The 17,393-nt window shown below is 36.6% G+C and overlaps 2 protein-coding genes across 3 annotated transcripts; one reads left to right on the plus strand and one right to left on the minus strand.

The window, feature by feature from the left end:
• Nucleotides 1-1,824: 1,824 nt before the first annotated feature.
• Nucleotides 1,825-6,351, minus strand: LOC122088550. Its single transcript, XM_042657851.1, has 5 exons — nucleotides 6,151-6,351; nucleotides 5,841-6,014; nucleotides 3,254-3,334; nucleotides 3,028-3,114; nucleotides 1,825-2,546 (listed from the first exon to the last, which is right to left on the minus strand). Exons 1-5 carry the CDS (start codon nucleotides 6,167-6,169, stop codon nucleotides 2,284-2,286), a joined length of 624 nt encoding a protein of 207 aa, XP_042513785.1. The 5' UTR covers nucleotides 6,170-6,351; the 3' UTR covers nucleotides 1,825-2,283.
• A 383-nt stretch (nucleotides 6,352-6,734) lies between these two features.
• On the plus strand, nucleotides 6,735-17,145 carry LOC122088149. Of its 2 annotated transcripts, none has more exons than XM_042657312.1 (4): nucleotides 6,735-7,056; nucleotides 11,394-11,622; nucleotides 14,683-14,835; nucleotides 16,028-17,145. In XM_042657312.1, exons 1-4 carry the CDS (start codon nucleotides 6,835-6,837, stop codon nucleotides 16,705-16,707), a joined length of 1,284 nt encoding a protein of 427 aa, XP_042513246.1. In that variant the 5' UTR covers nucleotides 6,735-6,834; the 3' UTR covers nucleotides 16,708-17,145. The 2 variants fall into 2 exon arrangements, with proteins under 2 accessions (XP_042513246.1, XP_042513247.1); XM_042657313.1 differs by having other exon boundaries at nucleotides 6,968-7,056; nucleotides 11,394-11,437.
• The last annotated feature ends 248 nt before the right edge of the window (nucleotides 17,146-17,393 follow it).

Genomic DNA, 17,393 nt, shown 5'->3' on the forward strand with positions numbered 1-17,393 from the left:
TATAAGAGTTATTGTTAGTTAAAAAGGATTGTTTCTCGATCACCCAAAAAGCAATATCTTGTAATAGAAGCACCACATCATTGCTGGTTTTATATATATAAAGGGTTTGGACAAAAGGCTATGTACTTCCAAAAAAGCTTAAGGGTAATAATGTGGTATTAAAATAAAAAAAAAAATAAAAAAAATTCATCTAGTTCATTTGAGTTGCTCCAAATCTCCCTAAGTTGCCATCTTGCCTCCATGAAAAATCCCCGAATGCAAACATAGTAATTTGATATTTCCTATCATCATATTATTAACACTTAATGAGATACCAATGTATATACAAAAGCCCATGCTGAGAAATGTAAGCCACAGCTCCTCCACATTTGATTGATAGATGAGGTGTTTGTACTTTAAAAAACCGAAAAAAAGGGAGGTTTGTACTGCTTTTTTCATCTGATGCCCTTGAAGCCACTCGGGTGGGTATTACCGAACTAAGTAGATGGACCTGGAGACCCGAGAGACCTGGGACATGCTGTCTGTTAGCTTTAACCATCTGCATGCAGCAAATCACTGGCTGCTTGCTGTGATTAAAACTAAGAAAAGTGGTTGAAAATTAAATGATTAGAGAAACGGTTTAATGGCAGATTTGGTTAGTGAAATGTTTACATTAGACTAACAATTCGTGAATATTATGGTCATCAACAGCTAATAGTAATGAGGTGTCAAAACTTAACCCGAACTGGGTAAAACTGGCCAGACCAGATCAAACTGAAGCCTTATTGGGCAGGTTTCAGTTTGAGATATGATGACCCCAAAACCAGACTGATGTACAGTGAAAACCGAACTGAAACCAGTATAAAACCCAACCAAACTGATTGCACAATCAAGACTCATAAAAAATCAGGTTATTGCATAATTTTGTATAAATTTGTATAGTAAACTGAACACAAATCAGACCAAAACCAATCCGATTATAAACCAATACAAAAAATTGAAGCCAAATCAAAACCTAAACCAAACCAAATCCATATTGGTTTGATTTTGGTTTCACCATTTCCACGACGAAACCGATTCAACTCAAATCAAAACCAGACCAAACCGACCGATTGACACCCCTAAGGAGAATGTATGAAAGTCGTCTTCATCCATCCATTGTTTCTCAAAATTTTCAATTTGTTCATGAACAGTGCTGGCCTTGTAGAATGTTAAGGGTCGTAACAAGCTATTTATTCTGAATTGCAATATCTTTACTAAGAATATGCTTGACCAAATTGTCAAATGCTGTGTGTGCTACCTAGCTTTTATTAGTCAATCTGTACCGGCAGTCGGTATAATGCTCAAAGGAGATGGATCTATTTACTAATTTGGATGTAAACATGAGGCTACAAAAATTGCATGTTTCTTGGCATAATTTGGAAAAATTTCACCTGAGACGAGCAATCTTACGATGCTCATTTCGTTTGCCCGTGGTCTCATCGACTAATCCTTAATTGCATCAGTTGGATTACAACAATTTTAATTTCATTCAATCCTTACTGTACGATGAAATGCCACTGTGACTCTGCAGATATGTGGTTATACTTCTAGATGGCCGTAACCATCTGATCTTATGGGCGACGCTTGAGTAAAGAAGAGTAACATAATGCATTTCAGTAGGGATAGATGCTTACCAGCTTCGAACATCTCCTTATGACTGAGGATCATCACAATTAATTTGGCCAGGGCCCAATAATATCTGCAGTTACAAATCTTTCCTATGATCAAACTTCCTCAATTTTTTTGTTGCTTGACAGATCACCCACCTGTTTTGTTAGATTATACTCATTGTCACAAGAAAACTTGATACTCAATTCTGATTCTCAGTTTCATTTTCATTTATATGCATACCCATGCAACAAAACAACAGGGTTACTCCCTTTGGGTACAAAGAACACTAGACAACATGATTACTCTTATAGGCCCTGAGCTGTAAAGGACAGTCTCCAGTTTTTTGATAGATGACATGGCCATATGCCTCTACTTAAGAAGGGAAAAGAAAAACTGACAACCCAAAGCCAAGCCATTGAGAGGGGAAGAAGAAAGGAAAAAGCAGGGTGGGATGAACTCTGATACTGAAGAATATCTAACTGGTTGTAAGCCCCTATTCCGATTCTTACATGGCGAGAAAAGCATAAATTGACAACCCTATTCACATACAATACCCATAACTATGTCAAACAACTTTGAGCCTTTTTAACATTATAATCCAGCCATAATTTGGTTGAGGGCAAACTGATCCACTTTGAAGTCATTAAACATTTAAATTGGCACCCAGCTTGGCTTCTCTTTTCGAAGAGATGTTTTCCGATTTGGAACTGTTAGCTGTGGACCTTTCTTTTCAACAGGGAGACTCTTATGATCAACAGATTCATGTGACCCTCTTCTTGTGCTCATGGGAGTTGCTGCTTTAATGCAGTTGACCTTATCTTGGGCTGGTGACTTTTGGTCCAAATTAGACTTTTTCAAGTTCGAAGATAGAGCCCTTGCAGAACATTTTCTACTTCCAATCATCCTATCATTATCTGAAACCAAAATGAATAATAATTATGTCAACTTCACAGCCATTATACTCCTAACTGTGAGCAAAACATGTGAATAGCTGTTCCAGCAATGCTTTTTTCCCTTCCTCATTTTACTTTCCCTCAGGAAATTGAATGGAAATTTGTAAAGGAATTAATCATGCCACTCTTCAATGAATAAAAAAGTTAAAATGAAAATTTCTAGCTTAACCGTTTTCTGATGTTTTCTTCCCAACAATTTTCTGTAATGTCAGTTCATACCGGATCCTTCAAGTTGTATCATTTTGATTTGCATGTCAACTTCATTTCTAATTTCACACATATAATGTAGTATTTTGGTATGAACAATCTATATAAAGTTAATTGCTACTTCATTGAAAGTGGAGTCAGATGAAAAATTTTATGCAAACAAAATTGGAAAAAAAAAAAAAAAAAAAAGAAATAGAAAAAGAAAAAAAGAGGTGACAAAGTGAAAAAGAAGTACCAGGACTAGATATGACAGCACGAGGGCGTGGAATTGAACTAGCTCTTATTCTGGTATCTTCATCAATTTCTTTATTGTTCTTCCCTCCTGTAAATCAGGATGTTGTATATAACAAATAAGTTAAAACACCATTTTTCATATGGATAATTACAACATAAAATTAGTCTAAATAAAGGTAAAACCAAATGAAAATATTTTGGTCAAGGGAGATAGAATTAAATCAAACCTTTAGACATGGGTATGGATGGTGCTACCTCAGCTGGGATTCTTACAACTGATGGTGAGAAATCATTTTGAGACTTCTTCCCTGCATAGCAGTCATAAAGAATAATGTAGATTTACTTGTCATTACCATTTACCAACACTTGGAACAGATGCAAGTAGAATACAACAAGCCTTGCCACATTGAAAAAATGAGGAATCAAAACATTAATCCTTTTCGCTCACATTACATTCATATATGGTTACAGGGTTGAAGCAAAAGTTAAAAATTCAATATGTGCTCTAAATTATCATATTTACACGCTTTAATTGGGTAGTTTTTTGGGACCAAATATAGGTCTATTTGCAGGGCAATAGTTATGGGCTTGAAAGGGATTTCCAGGCAGCCTAAGCAAGACATTAGAGCCCACATGGATTCCTGAATCCATTAATATGTCTTCTACTTACAAGTCGATTAGATTTGGTATTTAAAGTTATCTTTTATTCTATTGAGTTTAGGAATGCTGTTACATTAGAACCCACATGGATTCCTGAATCCATTAATATGTCTTCTACTTACAAGTCGATTACCTTAGAATCCAAGTTGTCTTTATGATTCCTTTTTGTTTTTTTCTTCCCCCTGTTGTTGGGTAGATTTTTGAGCTATTAACAACTTTGTAAATATGGAAGAGAACTAGAGAAGAGAAAGCGTTGTGAAGTATCTTGAGTTTAATACATTTTTAAGCCCTCTTATTTTTCGAACTCAAATTCAAATTTGAGATTTTATTCTTCTGGTTGAAGATCTGACCTTGAGAACAAGATGAACCAATCACAAGGTAAAACATTTGGCTATTACACCATTCCATCAATGAACCTCCTAATCCATTCTTTCTCGATAACAATCTAGCAATTCAACTCTCACAGGCCCCTTAATTAATTTGACCACTAATTTTTGCTATTATTTGACCATGTCCTTTTGAAACCTCATCAACTCCTTATTGCATGACTATATCAATAAATTCTAGCCCAAGTGGCACCCCAAAGGGCCCAACCCACTAATCTTGTAGGCCATTCCTGCATATAGATATGCAGATGTGTTTTTCCACATGGAACTGTCAACTTAATAATGACTTACACTTCCATTAAACTTGAAATTTTATTGCTTCAAGCATAAGAGACAAAGAGTCATGCGGACTATCTTTTCCATGCATCTTATTTTGTTTTCCCTTTCTTGGAAACTACCCCTCCCTTCAGACTGTTTTCCTCACAGCAGTAGCAAAAGAAGGGGGAAAAAGAAAGGCAAAAGAAGAGGTTATGCCCATTCAAGCAGTTTCAAAGATAACAGGAACAGAGAAGCTCAATAGTGTCTTTCTTCTTTGTCATTCCCACTCTCCATTCTCTCAATTTTTATCCATGGTAGGGGCTACAGCTCAACTCAACATTTTTTTTTGGCAAACTAAATGGGATGGTTACATGGATCCTTTATACACATTCAACTCTGTTTAAAGCCATGTTATTTGTCAAACAAAAACAAATATTTTCTCACTTCTTCCAAGTCAATTTTGGTTTACCCCTTGGTCTTTTAACCCCTATAATCAGTATCATATAGCTCCTCCTTTACGGTGCATTCAGTGGTATTTTAATAATCTAGAAGACACTAAGGAAATTTTGTGGTCACTAGAATTACTGCATCAGTTCAGCAAGTACATAAAGTGTTTATTCAGTAGTTGCTGCCTTTGTAACTGGGTGTGTGTGTTATTTTTGTTTTAATTAGAAAAGATTAATTGCATATGGATGCCTGCTGTACAAGTGAAACTATTTCCACATTCTTGCTTTCCCTATTATATGACCTAATGCATTCATTTATCATCATATCCTGGTTCTGAGAATTATCAGGATTTGAAGAACCGCAGTATGAATTTTTCATCCTTGTCAGTGGTTTATTTATTGGTAAGCAATCAACACAAATCCATAGAAGAAATAAATGGGATCGATACATCAAGAATACCAAAGGTGTGTCCAGAAAACCTAACAGTTTTAATACAGCTCTGTACCAAATTCAAAATCCAACAGTTTGGCAGTTAGAAATCATATCTAGAGTCTGATGTTTCCTTCTCAACTGAAGTAATTGAGTCTTATCAAATAGCGGAAAGAAATGGGATTACGGAATCACTGAATCAGATAATAGAAAGTTACATGATAGATGGTTTAATCTTCAGTGTACATAATCTAACCAATATTAAAATGAAGGTTAATCTAGCCTAAACATTTGTGAGATTTCACCAGCTTGGAAAAAAGGAGGATGGCCATATTTAGTGGAATGTTCAATTCTGATTATAAAACAGAGAAAGTTGAAATAAACAGATCCAAACAATAACAGAGCCCAAACAATAAACTAATCCAAACAAAAGACGACCTAGAAGGAGCAACGAAGAACATGGAATTATCTTGATCTTTAGTGAATGAAAAATAATCAAACAAATACCCGACTTCTCAAAATTCAATTAATAATTTGAACCATGGGTAAAAAGATTTCAAGCTCCAAATGCCCAAAACGATTAAACTAATTAAGTAAGAAAAAAAGCAAAAAATAACCAAATTATACAGCACACCTCCATCGATCGGTGAAGAAATTCCGTGTGAAGATTGCTCCTCTAAAGAGACAGATTCTAAAATCCTGAACAAGGGCAATGAACACGTCTCCTCTTGTACAAAAGAGTTGTCCTCATCTACAACGAACTCCTCATCTTCTTCTTTCTCTTCCCTCACTTTCACCCTCGGATACACTTCAAAATTAAACAAACACAACAAACCCAAATCAGAAAAACCATATATTCTGATCTAAGCTTCTCGATCAAAAAGACAGAAAACCAAATCAAAACAGAGAAAGAAAGGGAAGAGCAAATCCAGAAGAAAACTTACTTGTTTTGCTTTCTTCCATGGAAGTTCCTTTGCCGCTTGAAGGGTCCGAAGATTTAAACAGAAGAGTTCAGAAATCGGCCCCAACTGGAACTGGAGAAATCACATGGATCGTTCATTGAATCGAAAACGTAATCGAAATGAAGAATTGAAACCGAAGTAAAGAAACATATTTTCTGGGAAGCTGATGCAATCACGCCATCGGCCTGCAGGATTTATGTGCACTTGGCCAGTAGTGGGACCCCACTCTTTCCTTTTCAAAGAAATACGTCTCCCATAATTACTGTTATACCCCCACTGTTTAGTCTTATTTTAATATGTAGTTAGGGGTGATCCGTCCTTTGACGGATTTCGTTTGGGATTTTTTTGTCTCTTTCAGTTCATAAAGTCAAAGCCTATGAACCAAAATATTAACGCGTGTTCCATGTCGGCTAAGTGTAAGCCGGGACGCATGATTCGAAACGTGTCATATCCATAAATAATGAATCCTGACCCTCTGATGATAATTAGGATGATCGTTACCGTTCAATTGAAATTTAGCAGGCCATTTCTTTTTGGTCCTTATTGAGTAGGGTTAGGGTTTTAAGGAGCCGTTACATTTCAAAAGCGGTTCCCGTTGGAGAGAGTACTCTGCAAGTTTGTGGCCTTTGACCTATACGGCTGACCGTGAGCTTCGTAGGTAGCAGGATGAGGGTTTCTGTAATGTGGAAGAGAACGAGATTGAGCTCAAGATGTAAGCTTCGCTGGTTCTTCTCTTCAGCTCGACCTACTCGTATCGAAGACGAGGGTGATTGGTTTTATGCTTCCGAATGGTGGGGGACAGACTCAGATGGACATACCGTCCTTCGGTCCAATTCCGACAGAGGAAATGGTGTCGTGTCTGTTGTTGCGTATCCTTCTTCCAGACCGGTCGGTTTTCCTTTCTTTTGATTTTTGAATTCGGAGGCTTTTTGATCTTGTTTTGTATTCTATAGTGATATAATTTACGTGATTTTAGATTGCAGATTGACCAAAATGGATGAATTTTCTTTGTCTCAAATCTCAATTTGACGTTTAGAGGCTGGTAAATATATAGTTTTGCAGTGTGTCGCCATAAGAAGTCTAAATCCCCTAAACTAGCCCTGGAGTAAATTATAGAGTAATTTGGCGCTGATGAGTTCCTACGATCATATACGCTTAAATTTTCAACATTATGCGACACCATTGGATCTAGCTGCTAGTTCATCACACAATGTCTAAGAAAAAAGATTCGTTTATTACTCTGAGTTGATCCTTAGTAATTGTAATAACAGGGAAAAACTCACATGAACTCTCTAGCAGTACCCTTGCTCTAGGTACGCGAGGTTTGCCTAGCAAACTTAAAAAGTTTCTATCTGGTTGTCTTTCACCCAACTGGGACTCACTTCATTCATCCGGGCCTAAAATTTCTTTCCAATTGATCAAAGGATGATAGTCTTCAGCTCCTTGAATTTGATGGACCTCTTCTCCCTTTTGTCGAGGACAAACTGTTGTAGATTTTTCTTCTTTCTAGGAATTCCCCTCTGCCCTTTAGATGTGTAAAATTTTTTGGAGATAACCTGTTTTGGGTTGGACAGTGTGCTGTATTGGTGACCATTAGGCCAATCTGAATCCTATCATAATCCTCGTCTTGGGCAAGGAGTTTTATCTGTGCCCAACCTAGTTTTCATGTCGGTTGTCCACATCCATCTTATGAGCATCTTATACCCAATGTCCAAACTGTTAGGGGTTCCTCTACCATAAGACTACATAATAACAAGGCCATTTAATGTAGACTAGGGTAGGTGAACTAACCAAGTCTCAACTGCAGGATCTTTTTATCAGAAGAACAACCAATAATCACCAATGATTCCAATAACAGAACAATAACCAAACTGATAACAATTTAAAGATCAAACAATCGATCTCAGAAATTAACAATTCTGTAACTGAATAAACAGCAGGGAATATAGGACTGAAATCATCAACTAATGAAGTTCAATCAATGAGGAATAGTATCAGCAACCAATCAGCAACACCCAACAGAAATCGATTCACAATCTGGGCAGAGATTGCAATCAGCCAGAATAGGAGAATTTGTATAACAATAAAATTCCAGGTCTGATTGACCCCAAATTAGGATCGAGTCTCCCTTTCCATTGGCTCAATAATCGATCCAAAGATTAAGGCCATCCGACGGCTGGAACTCCAAAACAGAATTGGGGCAGTAGGAACAGATCCGGTATTTCCAGAACCAGAATTCAATCACAGTTTAGACCTCTTACCTGATTTGATGGAAAAGTAATGGAGCCTTATAGTAACCTTAAAAAAGAACGGAAACACTTGAAGAAGAAGAAAAACACTTGTAGTTGATCCTCCCGGGCTTCCCACCGCAAGGAGTCGAATGGATCAAACACCACTTCCTTCCACTATGATCAAACACACAGAAACCTCCAGAGGAGAAAACTCAGCAGCATCTTTTTTGTTCATAAAATTCGTCTGACTCGTAATGAGAGCCCTTCCTTTATTTATAATAATGAATGATGGGGGTTATATAAAATAGAAACTAACTTTAGTTTCTAAAAACTGAAATAGGAAACTAAAAATTAGAAACTCACCTAGTTACTAAAACTGAAAATAGAAACTTACAAAATAGAAAGTCCGTTGGTTACTAAAACTAGAAATAGAAACTAGGAAATAAGAAGTACTGAAATTAGAAACTAAATAAACTGGATTTAGAAACTAAATAACCCCATCAATGCCCAACTAAAAAGGAAACTAATGAAAATAGGAAACTAACTAGTAATCCCGTACTCAATCTTAGAGCCCCTCTTTTAGACCCATAAAAGTAGCCCAATACACTCCAAACCACATGGACTAAAGGCCTAACACATATACAACCCTACCTTAGGCTTATTCCTAATAAAACAAACCTATTTTGATTATTAATTTGCGTCACCATTGGGACGTGGCTTGCTACGTAAGGCCACATTGGTTTTAATGCAGTAAATTTCAGAGGTATGAGATATCATATAGTTTTCCTTGTACTTGTTTGTCTTATGATTTTTGACCAAAATAATATGTGTATGGTTTCCAAGGTGTAAACAAGAGTTTTTTCATCTGCCTGATAGCTTCCATGTTTGCTTTTGGTACCGAAAAAGATGTTAGAACTTATTAAGGTCAATGGTAATAAATGCTAGACAACAACAACAACAACAATTCAGCCTTATCCCAACTAAATGGTTGGTTACATGGATCCGATCAAAGACAACAAAATAAAAATAAAAGTAAAAGGAAAGGAACACACCACAACAAAACGGAAAAATCTTACCTAAATGGGGTCAGATGGATGGATTCTTGCCCTCCGAAAAGGTCTATCCAAGGTCATACATGGGACCAGACCTACACTATGCATGTCTTTCCTCACTACTTCACCTATAGTCATTTAGGCCTGCCCTTAGCTCTTTTAGATCCTTCAATCTAAATCAAATCACTCATTGAGGCTCAAACAACTTTCTTGAAGCTTATCATGAATTGGGTTCACTCCTAAATCAGATCTAATATGGTCATTCTTTATTTTGTTCTTCCTAATTTTGATGCACATCCATCTCAACATCATAGTTGTCATGGCATTCCTAGTCATCGCCAAGGCGGCGATTTGGCGTCCTGACAGAAAAAGAAGTTCATGGCAGTGCTACGATTTACGTGACTCAAATGGTGGTCGCCATTGGCTGATAGGCATCGCCATGGACGCCAGGTCACGCCTGATTCACTAGGCAGTCGATTTTTTGTAAAATGCAGGGTCATTTTGATAGGGCTATGTTGGTTTTTGATGATTTGATGTTGCTTAATGTTGGTTTTATTTGTTATAGGGTATATATTGTAAGGCTTGTAGCATGCTAAATAACTTTAGAAAATAGGAGAAATAAAAAAGTAGCATATTAAATAACTTTAGAAAATAGGGAAAATAACAGTGACACATGGACAATTTGACCGCCATGGCAACGCCATAATGGGTAATTCATCGCCAAATCGATTAGCCACCCCTCCACGGCCTTGGATCGATTTGACGCCGTGACAACTATGCTCAACATCCTCATCTCTAGTACATATAACTTATTTATATGACACTTCTTGACAGCCCAACATTCTGCATCATACATCATAGCTGGTCGAACGACTTTCCTACAAAGCTTCCCTTTAAGCTTTAAAGGAATACGTCGGTCACACAACACTCTGGATGCACCTCTTCACTTCAGCCATCCCACCTTAATCCTTTTTGAAACATCATCATCTATATCACCTCTTTATTTACATTTGACCCGAGATACCTAAAATGATCACTTTGTGGTAATGAATTAATTGTTTGCCAATAAAAATAGTCTGACATCGTGAGGGACACGCGTAAATTTTTGGAGATATGGTGGAAAAATATTTACCAAACAAGTTCATTGCTAGAGGAATTAATAGGATTCATGGCCCTTGGAAGCAAAGCTCCCTGTGACTATTTTCCAGCATATTGTAATGGGTCCATCTATAATTCGTACAACTGTGAGAATCCTAAAATTCTCAATTCATAACCATAACATGAAAGCAGTGATTTATGTCAATGAAAGTGGCATTATGTGATATGTAAACCTTCCACCTTTTTTTGTCCTAATCTATTTTAAAAAATTTTCAATTTAACTTGTGTTGTATATGGTTTGCTATCAGTGAAATAGACAACGGGAAACTATTACAACTGTTTGGCATACATACAATATTTACTTATTTTGTTAGAAGTGCATGCATGTTTCTTAATGATATAATGAGTACTATTGCGATTATTTTACTATTGCTCATGTCATTGTTTGGCATTTTATCAGTTCTACACTGTCATGAAAGGTTAATGCATTTCATTTCTTTGGTCTTGTTGGTGAGTTCATTTCATTGATATGATTATGCAACAAATTCATGTAATAAGAATAAACCTTTTGGCTGCTGATATTGAGAGTTGTTGGTGTAATCCTGCAATGACTCCGGATCTCACCCAATAGGCCTTTCTCAGGAATTGGTTATGTCCCCTTTTCTAATGTTTTGGTCAGATCAGCATTATTGTGTAATAATTCATATTTTCTTAAGTTGCCTCATTTTCTTGCCTTTTCTTATACTTTTGGTTATTCAGATCAATCCTCATTGTTTGCTCGAAGTTCATTCAACTGTCTCTAGCACACACTTAGATAAAATGACTAAGCGAAATTGTGGTACAGGGTGCAGTTTACTGGCCAGAGACTGAACAATGGCTTCGGCAAAGGTATGCGCAGGTACACCCAGAGCATGAAAACAATGGACAGTTTACAATTCTCGGTTATCAATGGCGTGTTCTTCGCTTTAATGACACCACTCGCCAAAGCACTGTTAAAATAATGGCTGCATGCAGGAAATCAGACCCTGCCTCTGTCTACTTAATGCCACAGGCACATTGTTTGGCTGTTCCATGTAATTTCCCTGGCTTTTTGCCGAGTCATCTTTTTTTCCAGTCCTCTAACAGAGAACTGGTAAAGTTCTCTTTGCAGTAGAGGTAATTTCAGAATCGTGTAGTTGTTGGATTAAGGTATTTATTCCAGAGAGGTGAAAAAATCAGCATTCAGCATTCATAACCCAAATTACATACACATGACAGAATCTTTTTGAGAAATTACACTCAATAACATTACTGCTTGAGATTAAGGGTGCGTTTATTAACATTCTGAAGGAATGTTTCCGGTGTTCTTCTGTTCCACTGGAATACAAAAACAGCAGAAATGCGTTTGGCAATGCCGTCTCGTTTTTGTGTTCCAGACTTCAACAAACTGGGCACTGAGAACAGAAACGGTGGAACCACAAAGAAAGAAGCATTTCTCCCAAAAATCCGGGTAACAAAATTATCACAAGAGACATACTGATGTGGATCCGGTCTCCAAAATCGGAATCATATCGTTTATGGGCCCACCAAAAAAAAAATAAAAAAAAAAGAAAGAAAAAATTCAACGTAAGCAAACCAGTGGCAATCTTGTAATTTCTGGTACAATTTAAAACCCTTTTAGAGTGAAATAACTGACCAGGGACAAAGCTGGAATTAATCCCAAAAGAAAACTTCAGTTCTGGAAATTAATATGGTGATGGGGTTAATCTGAAGTAAAATTTTAAAAGCAAGGACTTTACTGTAGAACAAGGGACAGGGGCTTAGTTGTAATAACAGAACTCATTCTTTAAAAGGCAATAGAAGAACCTTCTTTTTTTTTGTTGTTCTCTGGTTGTCTTTCGTTCTCTCTTCACATTAATTGGAAACTAAATCATAATAGCTATCTCTTACTTAAGGTACGAATAATAAAAGATTGCATGAAAATAGAAATAAAATCCTAAAAGATCCTACTAGAACCAAAACTCAAATGTGGATCTTGTTCATCTCCTTCTGGATAGCTAGATGGGTTTGCATCGGTCCATGGGTGTGCATCTGCATCACATACATGGCTCAAAAACGGGTTGGGAGGGTGTTCCCATCAAAAGAGAGGTTGAAATAGTGAAAACAACACCCTCAAAAGTTCATTACCAAACATTTTTTTTGCCCAGAAATATTTTCGAAGAACATAAACATTAGTATCCTGTAGACAGAATCACTCCGATGGAACAGAGACCTTACCAAGTGTACCCTAAGTTGCAGCAGGAGTTTAGTTAGGCTAGTTGGCTATTCAATAAATAGGAGAGGACACATCTTATTGATTTTTTACCCCTAAAAAATTGAATTGGAGGGTTGGAGGATTTTCCATGTTTTTAAGTCTGACTACTAGTGTGTTTGCACTTCACGAAATTCTCATCTTGGAGGAATATTTTTTATATGGCTGGCTATTCTCTTGTTTTTTCCCTTCCCTTATCTGTTCTGGCTCCTTGCATTCAGGAAGCTACCTCACTTCTGCAACTATTATGAAGCATACACTTTTTTTTTGGTGATTTCAATTTTCTTGTAAATATGCTTCCTCCTGCTTTTAAAAGTATCACATTTCATTTTGGGTTTTTTATGGAAGTATGTAATGTGGAAAACTTCACATTCTCAGCTGCTAATTTGTATCCCACTTTTGCATAGAGTAATTGGGCTGAACCAAGCAGTTGTGCATGCGGGCGTGCATGAACACCTAAATTGAAAATCGTATGTGTGATAACTGATAAATGTAAAATGACTTGTGGATTGTGGAACCTAAGTTTCATTCGTATAATCTTGTGCAACAAACCTATAGCTGCAATTACGAAGTTTAATGTTGGGAGATCAATAAGAATGTCCAGTCATCTGATGTTGGTCCATGTCTTAAGAATTGTTCTTTACCAATAAATTGCTTATCCTTTTTAGGATTATTGTGTCCAATTTCTCATATGGTTGGACTTGTAAGTTGTAAGTTTGGACTTCTTTTATTTATAATTCCTGTTCTTGATTAGGCCAAGTTGTTGATATACTATATACCTATCTCTATGTATGTTCCAGATGGTGTTAGGTATGCAACCCAAGATTTTTTTTTGTTGTTCTTGTTTGGTATGTGACCCAAGATTTTTAATCCTACATCAAAACCCAAGATTGTGTTTCTAGGATACAGATTATGCTATTATCCTCTAGACTCTGTATCTGTTGGTTTCTAATTTTAATAAATTATAATACCTTTCACTTGTAAGCGAGATAAGTCGGTTTGCACAAAGGCCAAAGTGAAAAACATTTGATTAAAACTAGGATGCAGATTGTGCCTATCCTCTCTCTCTCTCTCTTTTATTTTATTATGATAATCGTCTGAGTTTTGATTCTGAGAGTTAAATCCCTCCCAAAATAGCATTTGGGTCACTGTACTGATAGAATGGGAGAAGGAAATGATAGTTATCTGCCTCTTGAGTCCTTTAAAAGACGCCACCATGGCTTCTGGCATTCTTTTTTTGCAAGCTTCTTTATCCTTGCAAACCATTGTATTGATGGTCCAACTGGCTGCAGACAACACCTGCAAAGAGCAGCACCATGATTTTTTAGGTTGTAATCACTGGTGTTCCCATTTTCTCTAGAATTTGGAGTATCAACAAAACTTCTTTCACAGATGATGTTTTGTAGTTAAAGATGTATTTCTGAACAAACATTTGCAACCTTGTTCAATTTTCTAATGGAAAAACTCTTTCAAGAAAATGGCATTGGTCAATCATAAACACTTGATGCATTGATCCTGACTGTTTCTATTCTAATTACTGGGGCCTTCACTGTGTAGAACAGTAGACGTTACTTTTATATGCTATTGACAATGCATATATTGTATAGTGGCACATAACGAAGTTGAGCATGGCTGAATATCTTTACTGTGCTGTCTATTAGATATCCTAATTTTTTTTAATTGTTCGCTATCTCTAGTCTCTACTTGATAATAATTTCATCAATACAGCAACATTACCTTTGTTACCCAAAGCAATAGGTTTTTTCTAATTGTTTATTTTGTTGTTATGGCTATTTTACTGCCCTTTAAGCTGATATTTGATCTGCATTGCTTCGTTTTGTAGATTTGAAAAGTATGGTTTCAGTTGGGTTGGCTACCTTAGCATCTTGCAATTATAATCTGATGAGTGCTATCAATGGAAAGAAATCTATGCGCATCCTGTGTGTAGGTCATGGTGGAGGAAGTCTACCTTTATTTTTGGCTAGTAAAATTCTAGGTGAGAAGACATTCACTTTTCATTTCTGTCATGTCCCTTTTGGTTTTCTTTAGTGTTCAATAAACAGAATCAGTGAACATCAACATCATGTATAGTAGTGTGTACATCACAGATGTACAATCAGTTGGCCTCTTATCTTGAATAATTTGATTGAATTTTGTTTTTTAATAATTGTTGCCTGCATTGTTGGTGTACTATATAGCAATAGAGTGACTCAAAATACTCTTTATTTCTTCTGTCAATTGCTAGATCTTTCTTTCTGATTGTTATTAATGGATTCACGATCCATACTTGCTGCTGTTTTTACATTCTTTTGGGTTTCAAGTCAGGGTTTCATGTTTTGTTTTTTAATTTTTAATTTTTTGATCATATGGATCTTTTTTCAATCAGAGAATTGTTCATTAGTTCTTGCTTCTTATTCTTATTCCCAGACCTGCAGCTGCCAAGACTAATAGATCTTGATCAGAATATTTATATCCTTAGAAGAATCATCTACTATTAGATCTGTTTAATCTTTTCCTTCACTTGAAATTATACTATTTATTCACTTAATTTGCTAGCCAATTACTTAATTCATCCAGGATAGATCCAGGATTGAGTTTTTCCAGAGAGAAACCCATCCCATCCACCTGCACCTAATAAGTACAATCATAGAACCTTCTGAGTTTTATTATCAATTTCCAGTTAAAATTAAAATTCTCTTCAGTTTCTATTTTCTCCTTAACCTATAGTTCATATATTAGAAATTTCCTGTTCTTCATAATTTCTTTCACTCCAAGCTATTCTTGTAGGAGAAAATTTCAGGGTTGTACACTTGGGCCACATAAGTCACTTTGCAGTTGTTAGAATCTTCCTTCATCAGAGTTTTCCCATTTTCTTTTGCTTTCCTTCTGTACCGAAGGTTGCCTTTCTAACGTGTTCTTTACTTAAAGCAACAAAGACACAGAAATGAAGGGGGCCTTGGAAATCAAAAGGGAAAAGGAAAATGAATTAATGGTAAATGGATGCTAGAATCCTCTTTGATAAACATGGATGACAATGGAACTGAAAGTTGTCACATAGGCTGGTGTTTATTTCATCGATTGTCTTTTAGAAATAAGGAAAAGTGCCATTGTTGGTTGGACATACTATCCTGGTTTTGAGTTAGCAGCATATGAAAATTTACTAATCCCACGAATTCTTTTTTCTTCAGGGGCAGTTGTAGACATCGTCGAAATTGATCCTCTTGTTATCTCAACCTCAATACAGGCAATGGGTTTCCCAGCTTTTGCAAGGATGAAACCATCAGGTGAACGTGCACTTCCAAAACCAACATTCACTGATCAGGTGCTCTGGAAAGGAGTCCATGAGAGGCTCTTCCTCTATGAATCAGATGCAGAGAAGTTCATTGTTAACAACTCCAATCTTTATGACCTTGCCTTTATTGATGCTTATGATGGTGATGACACCTTTCCCCATAAGCTTTGGGACCCACATTCCCTGTTTCTTGAAGCCCTTAAGAGCCGGCTCCATCCTGAGCATGGCACCGTTGTGGTGAACCTCCATGCAGATTCTGACATCATGAACCCAGACGGTAGTAGTCCTTTATTTGAGCAGCTTTTTCCAATGGGGAAGTATGTTTCGCAAGTCTGCCGGGCATACAAGGATGTGTTGACGGATAAGGGTTGCTCGGGGTTGGGTTTCATTGTTTCAGCCCCTTGGGTCTGCAACCAATCTCTTGTTGTGTGTCGAAGTTTGGGGATGGATGTTGTCTCAGACACAAATTTAGTTCTGAACACTCTCACATCCAAATGCCTTGAATTGGAAAATGCTCTCAACTTGCCATTCTCATGTGTACAATACATAAAGAGAGGATTTGCTCTGGTTAATTAATTATCAAATACGTTATACACAAGGATCTCATATACAAAATTTGGGAGCCTTTGATGTTCCCTGCAGGTTTGCACCAAATTTTAACATAAGTTTTGGCTCAGCAATCATAGATCTCCTCCATTTTTTTTTCGGACAAGAAGCTTCCTATGGTGAGGTGTATGTTTCTGGTTTTTGTAGTTTTTCCAATTTTATCACATCATTGCGCCATCCATGAGGTAGAAGCTTAGAGTTTCTTCGCGGGTAGAGAAGCTTAGTTGAGAGTGTGTGTACAAGGGGTATTCAAAGTGGGAGAGGGCTTGAGGCAAAGCCGAACCATGTAAATCTTTGTGTTTATTATTGCTTTGATTATTTTGAAGATTATTTCCCAAGTCTGGAATAACTCATTCTTACATTTGGAAATATCTTCACCCCTAAAGAAGAGAGATTTTTTGGAAGACATCTTGTATTTGCATTCTTATTTTTTATCTTGTATTTTCAAGTTTATTTGAAAGAAGATTGACAGAATGGTTGACTTTACTGTATGACGCAATTCCGTTCCATGGATTTGTAAGATGTGTTCTTCTCCGTCCATGTGTGTTTCATGTTGAGATGAAAAAAGTTTCTTTCTATCCAAAAAATAAAAAAAAAAACTTAAATGTATATTTTCTGTGGTTCTGTATTTGCTTTTCCCTCGTTGTCTTGAGCTA

The sequence above is a fragment of the Macadamia integrifolia genome, chromosome 9 (genome assembly GCF_013358625.1).
Source record: "Macadamia integrifolia cultivar HAES 741 chromosome 9, SCU_Mint_v3, whole genome shotgun sequence".
Taxonomy (NCBI): domain Eukaryota; kingdom Viridiplantae; phylum Streptophyta; class Magnoliopsida; order Proteales; family Proteaceae; genus Macadamia; species Macadamia integrifolia.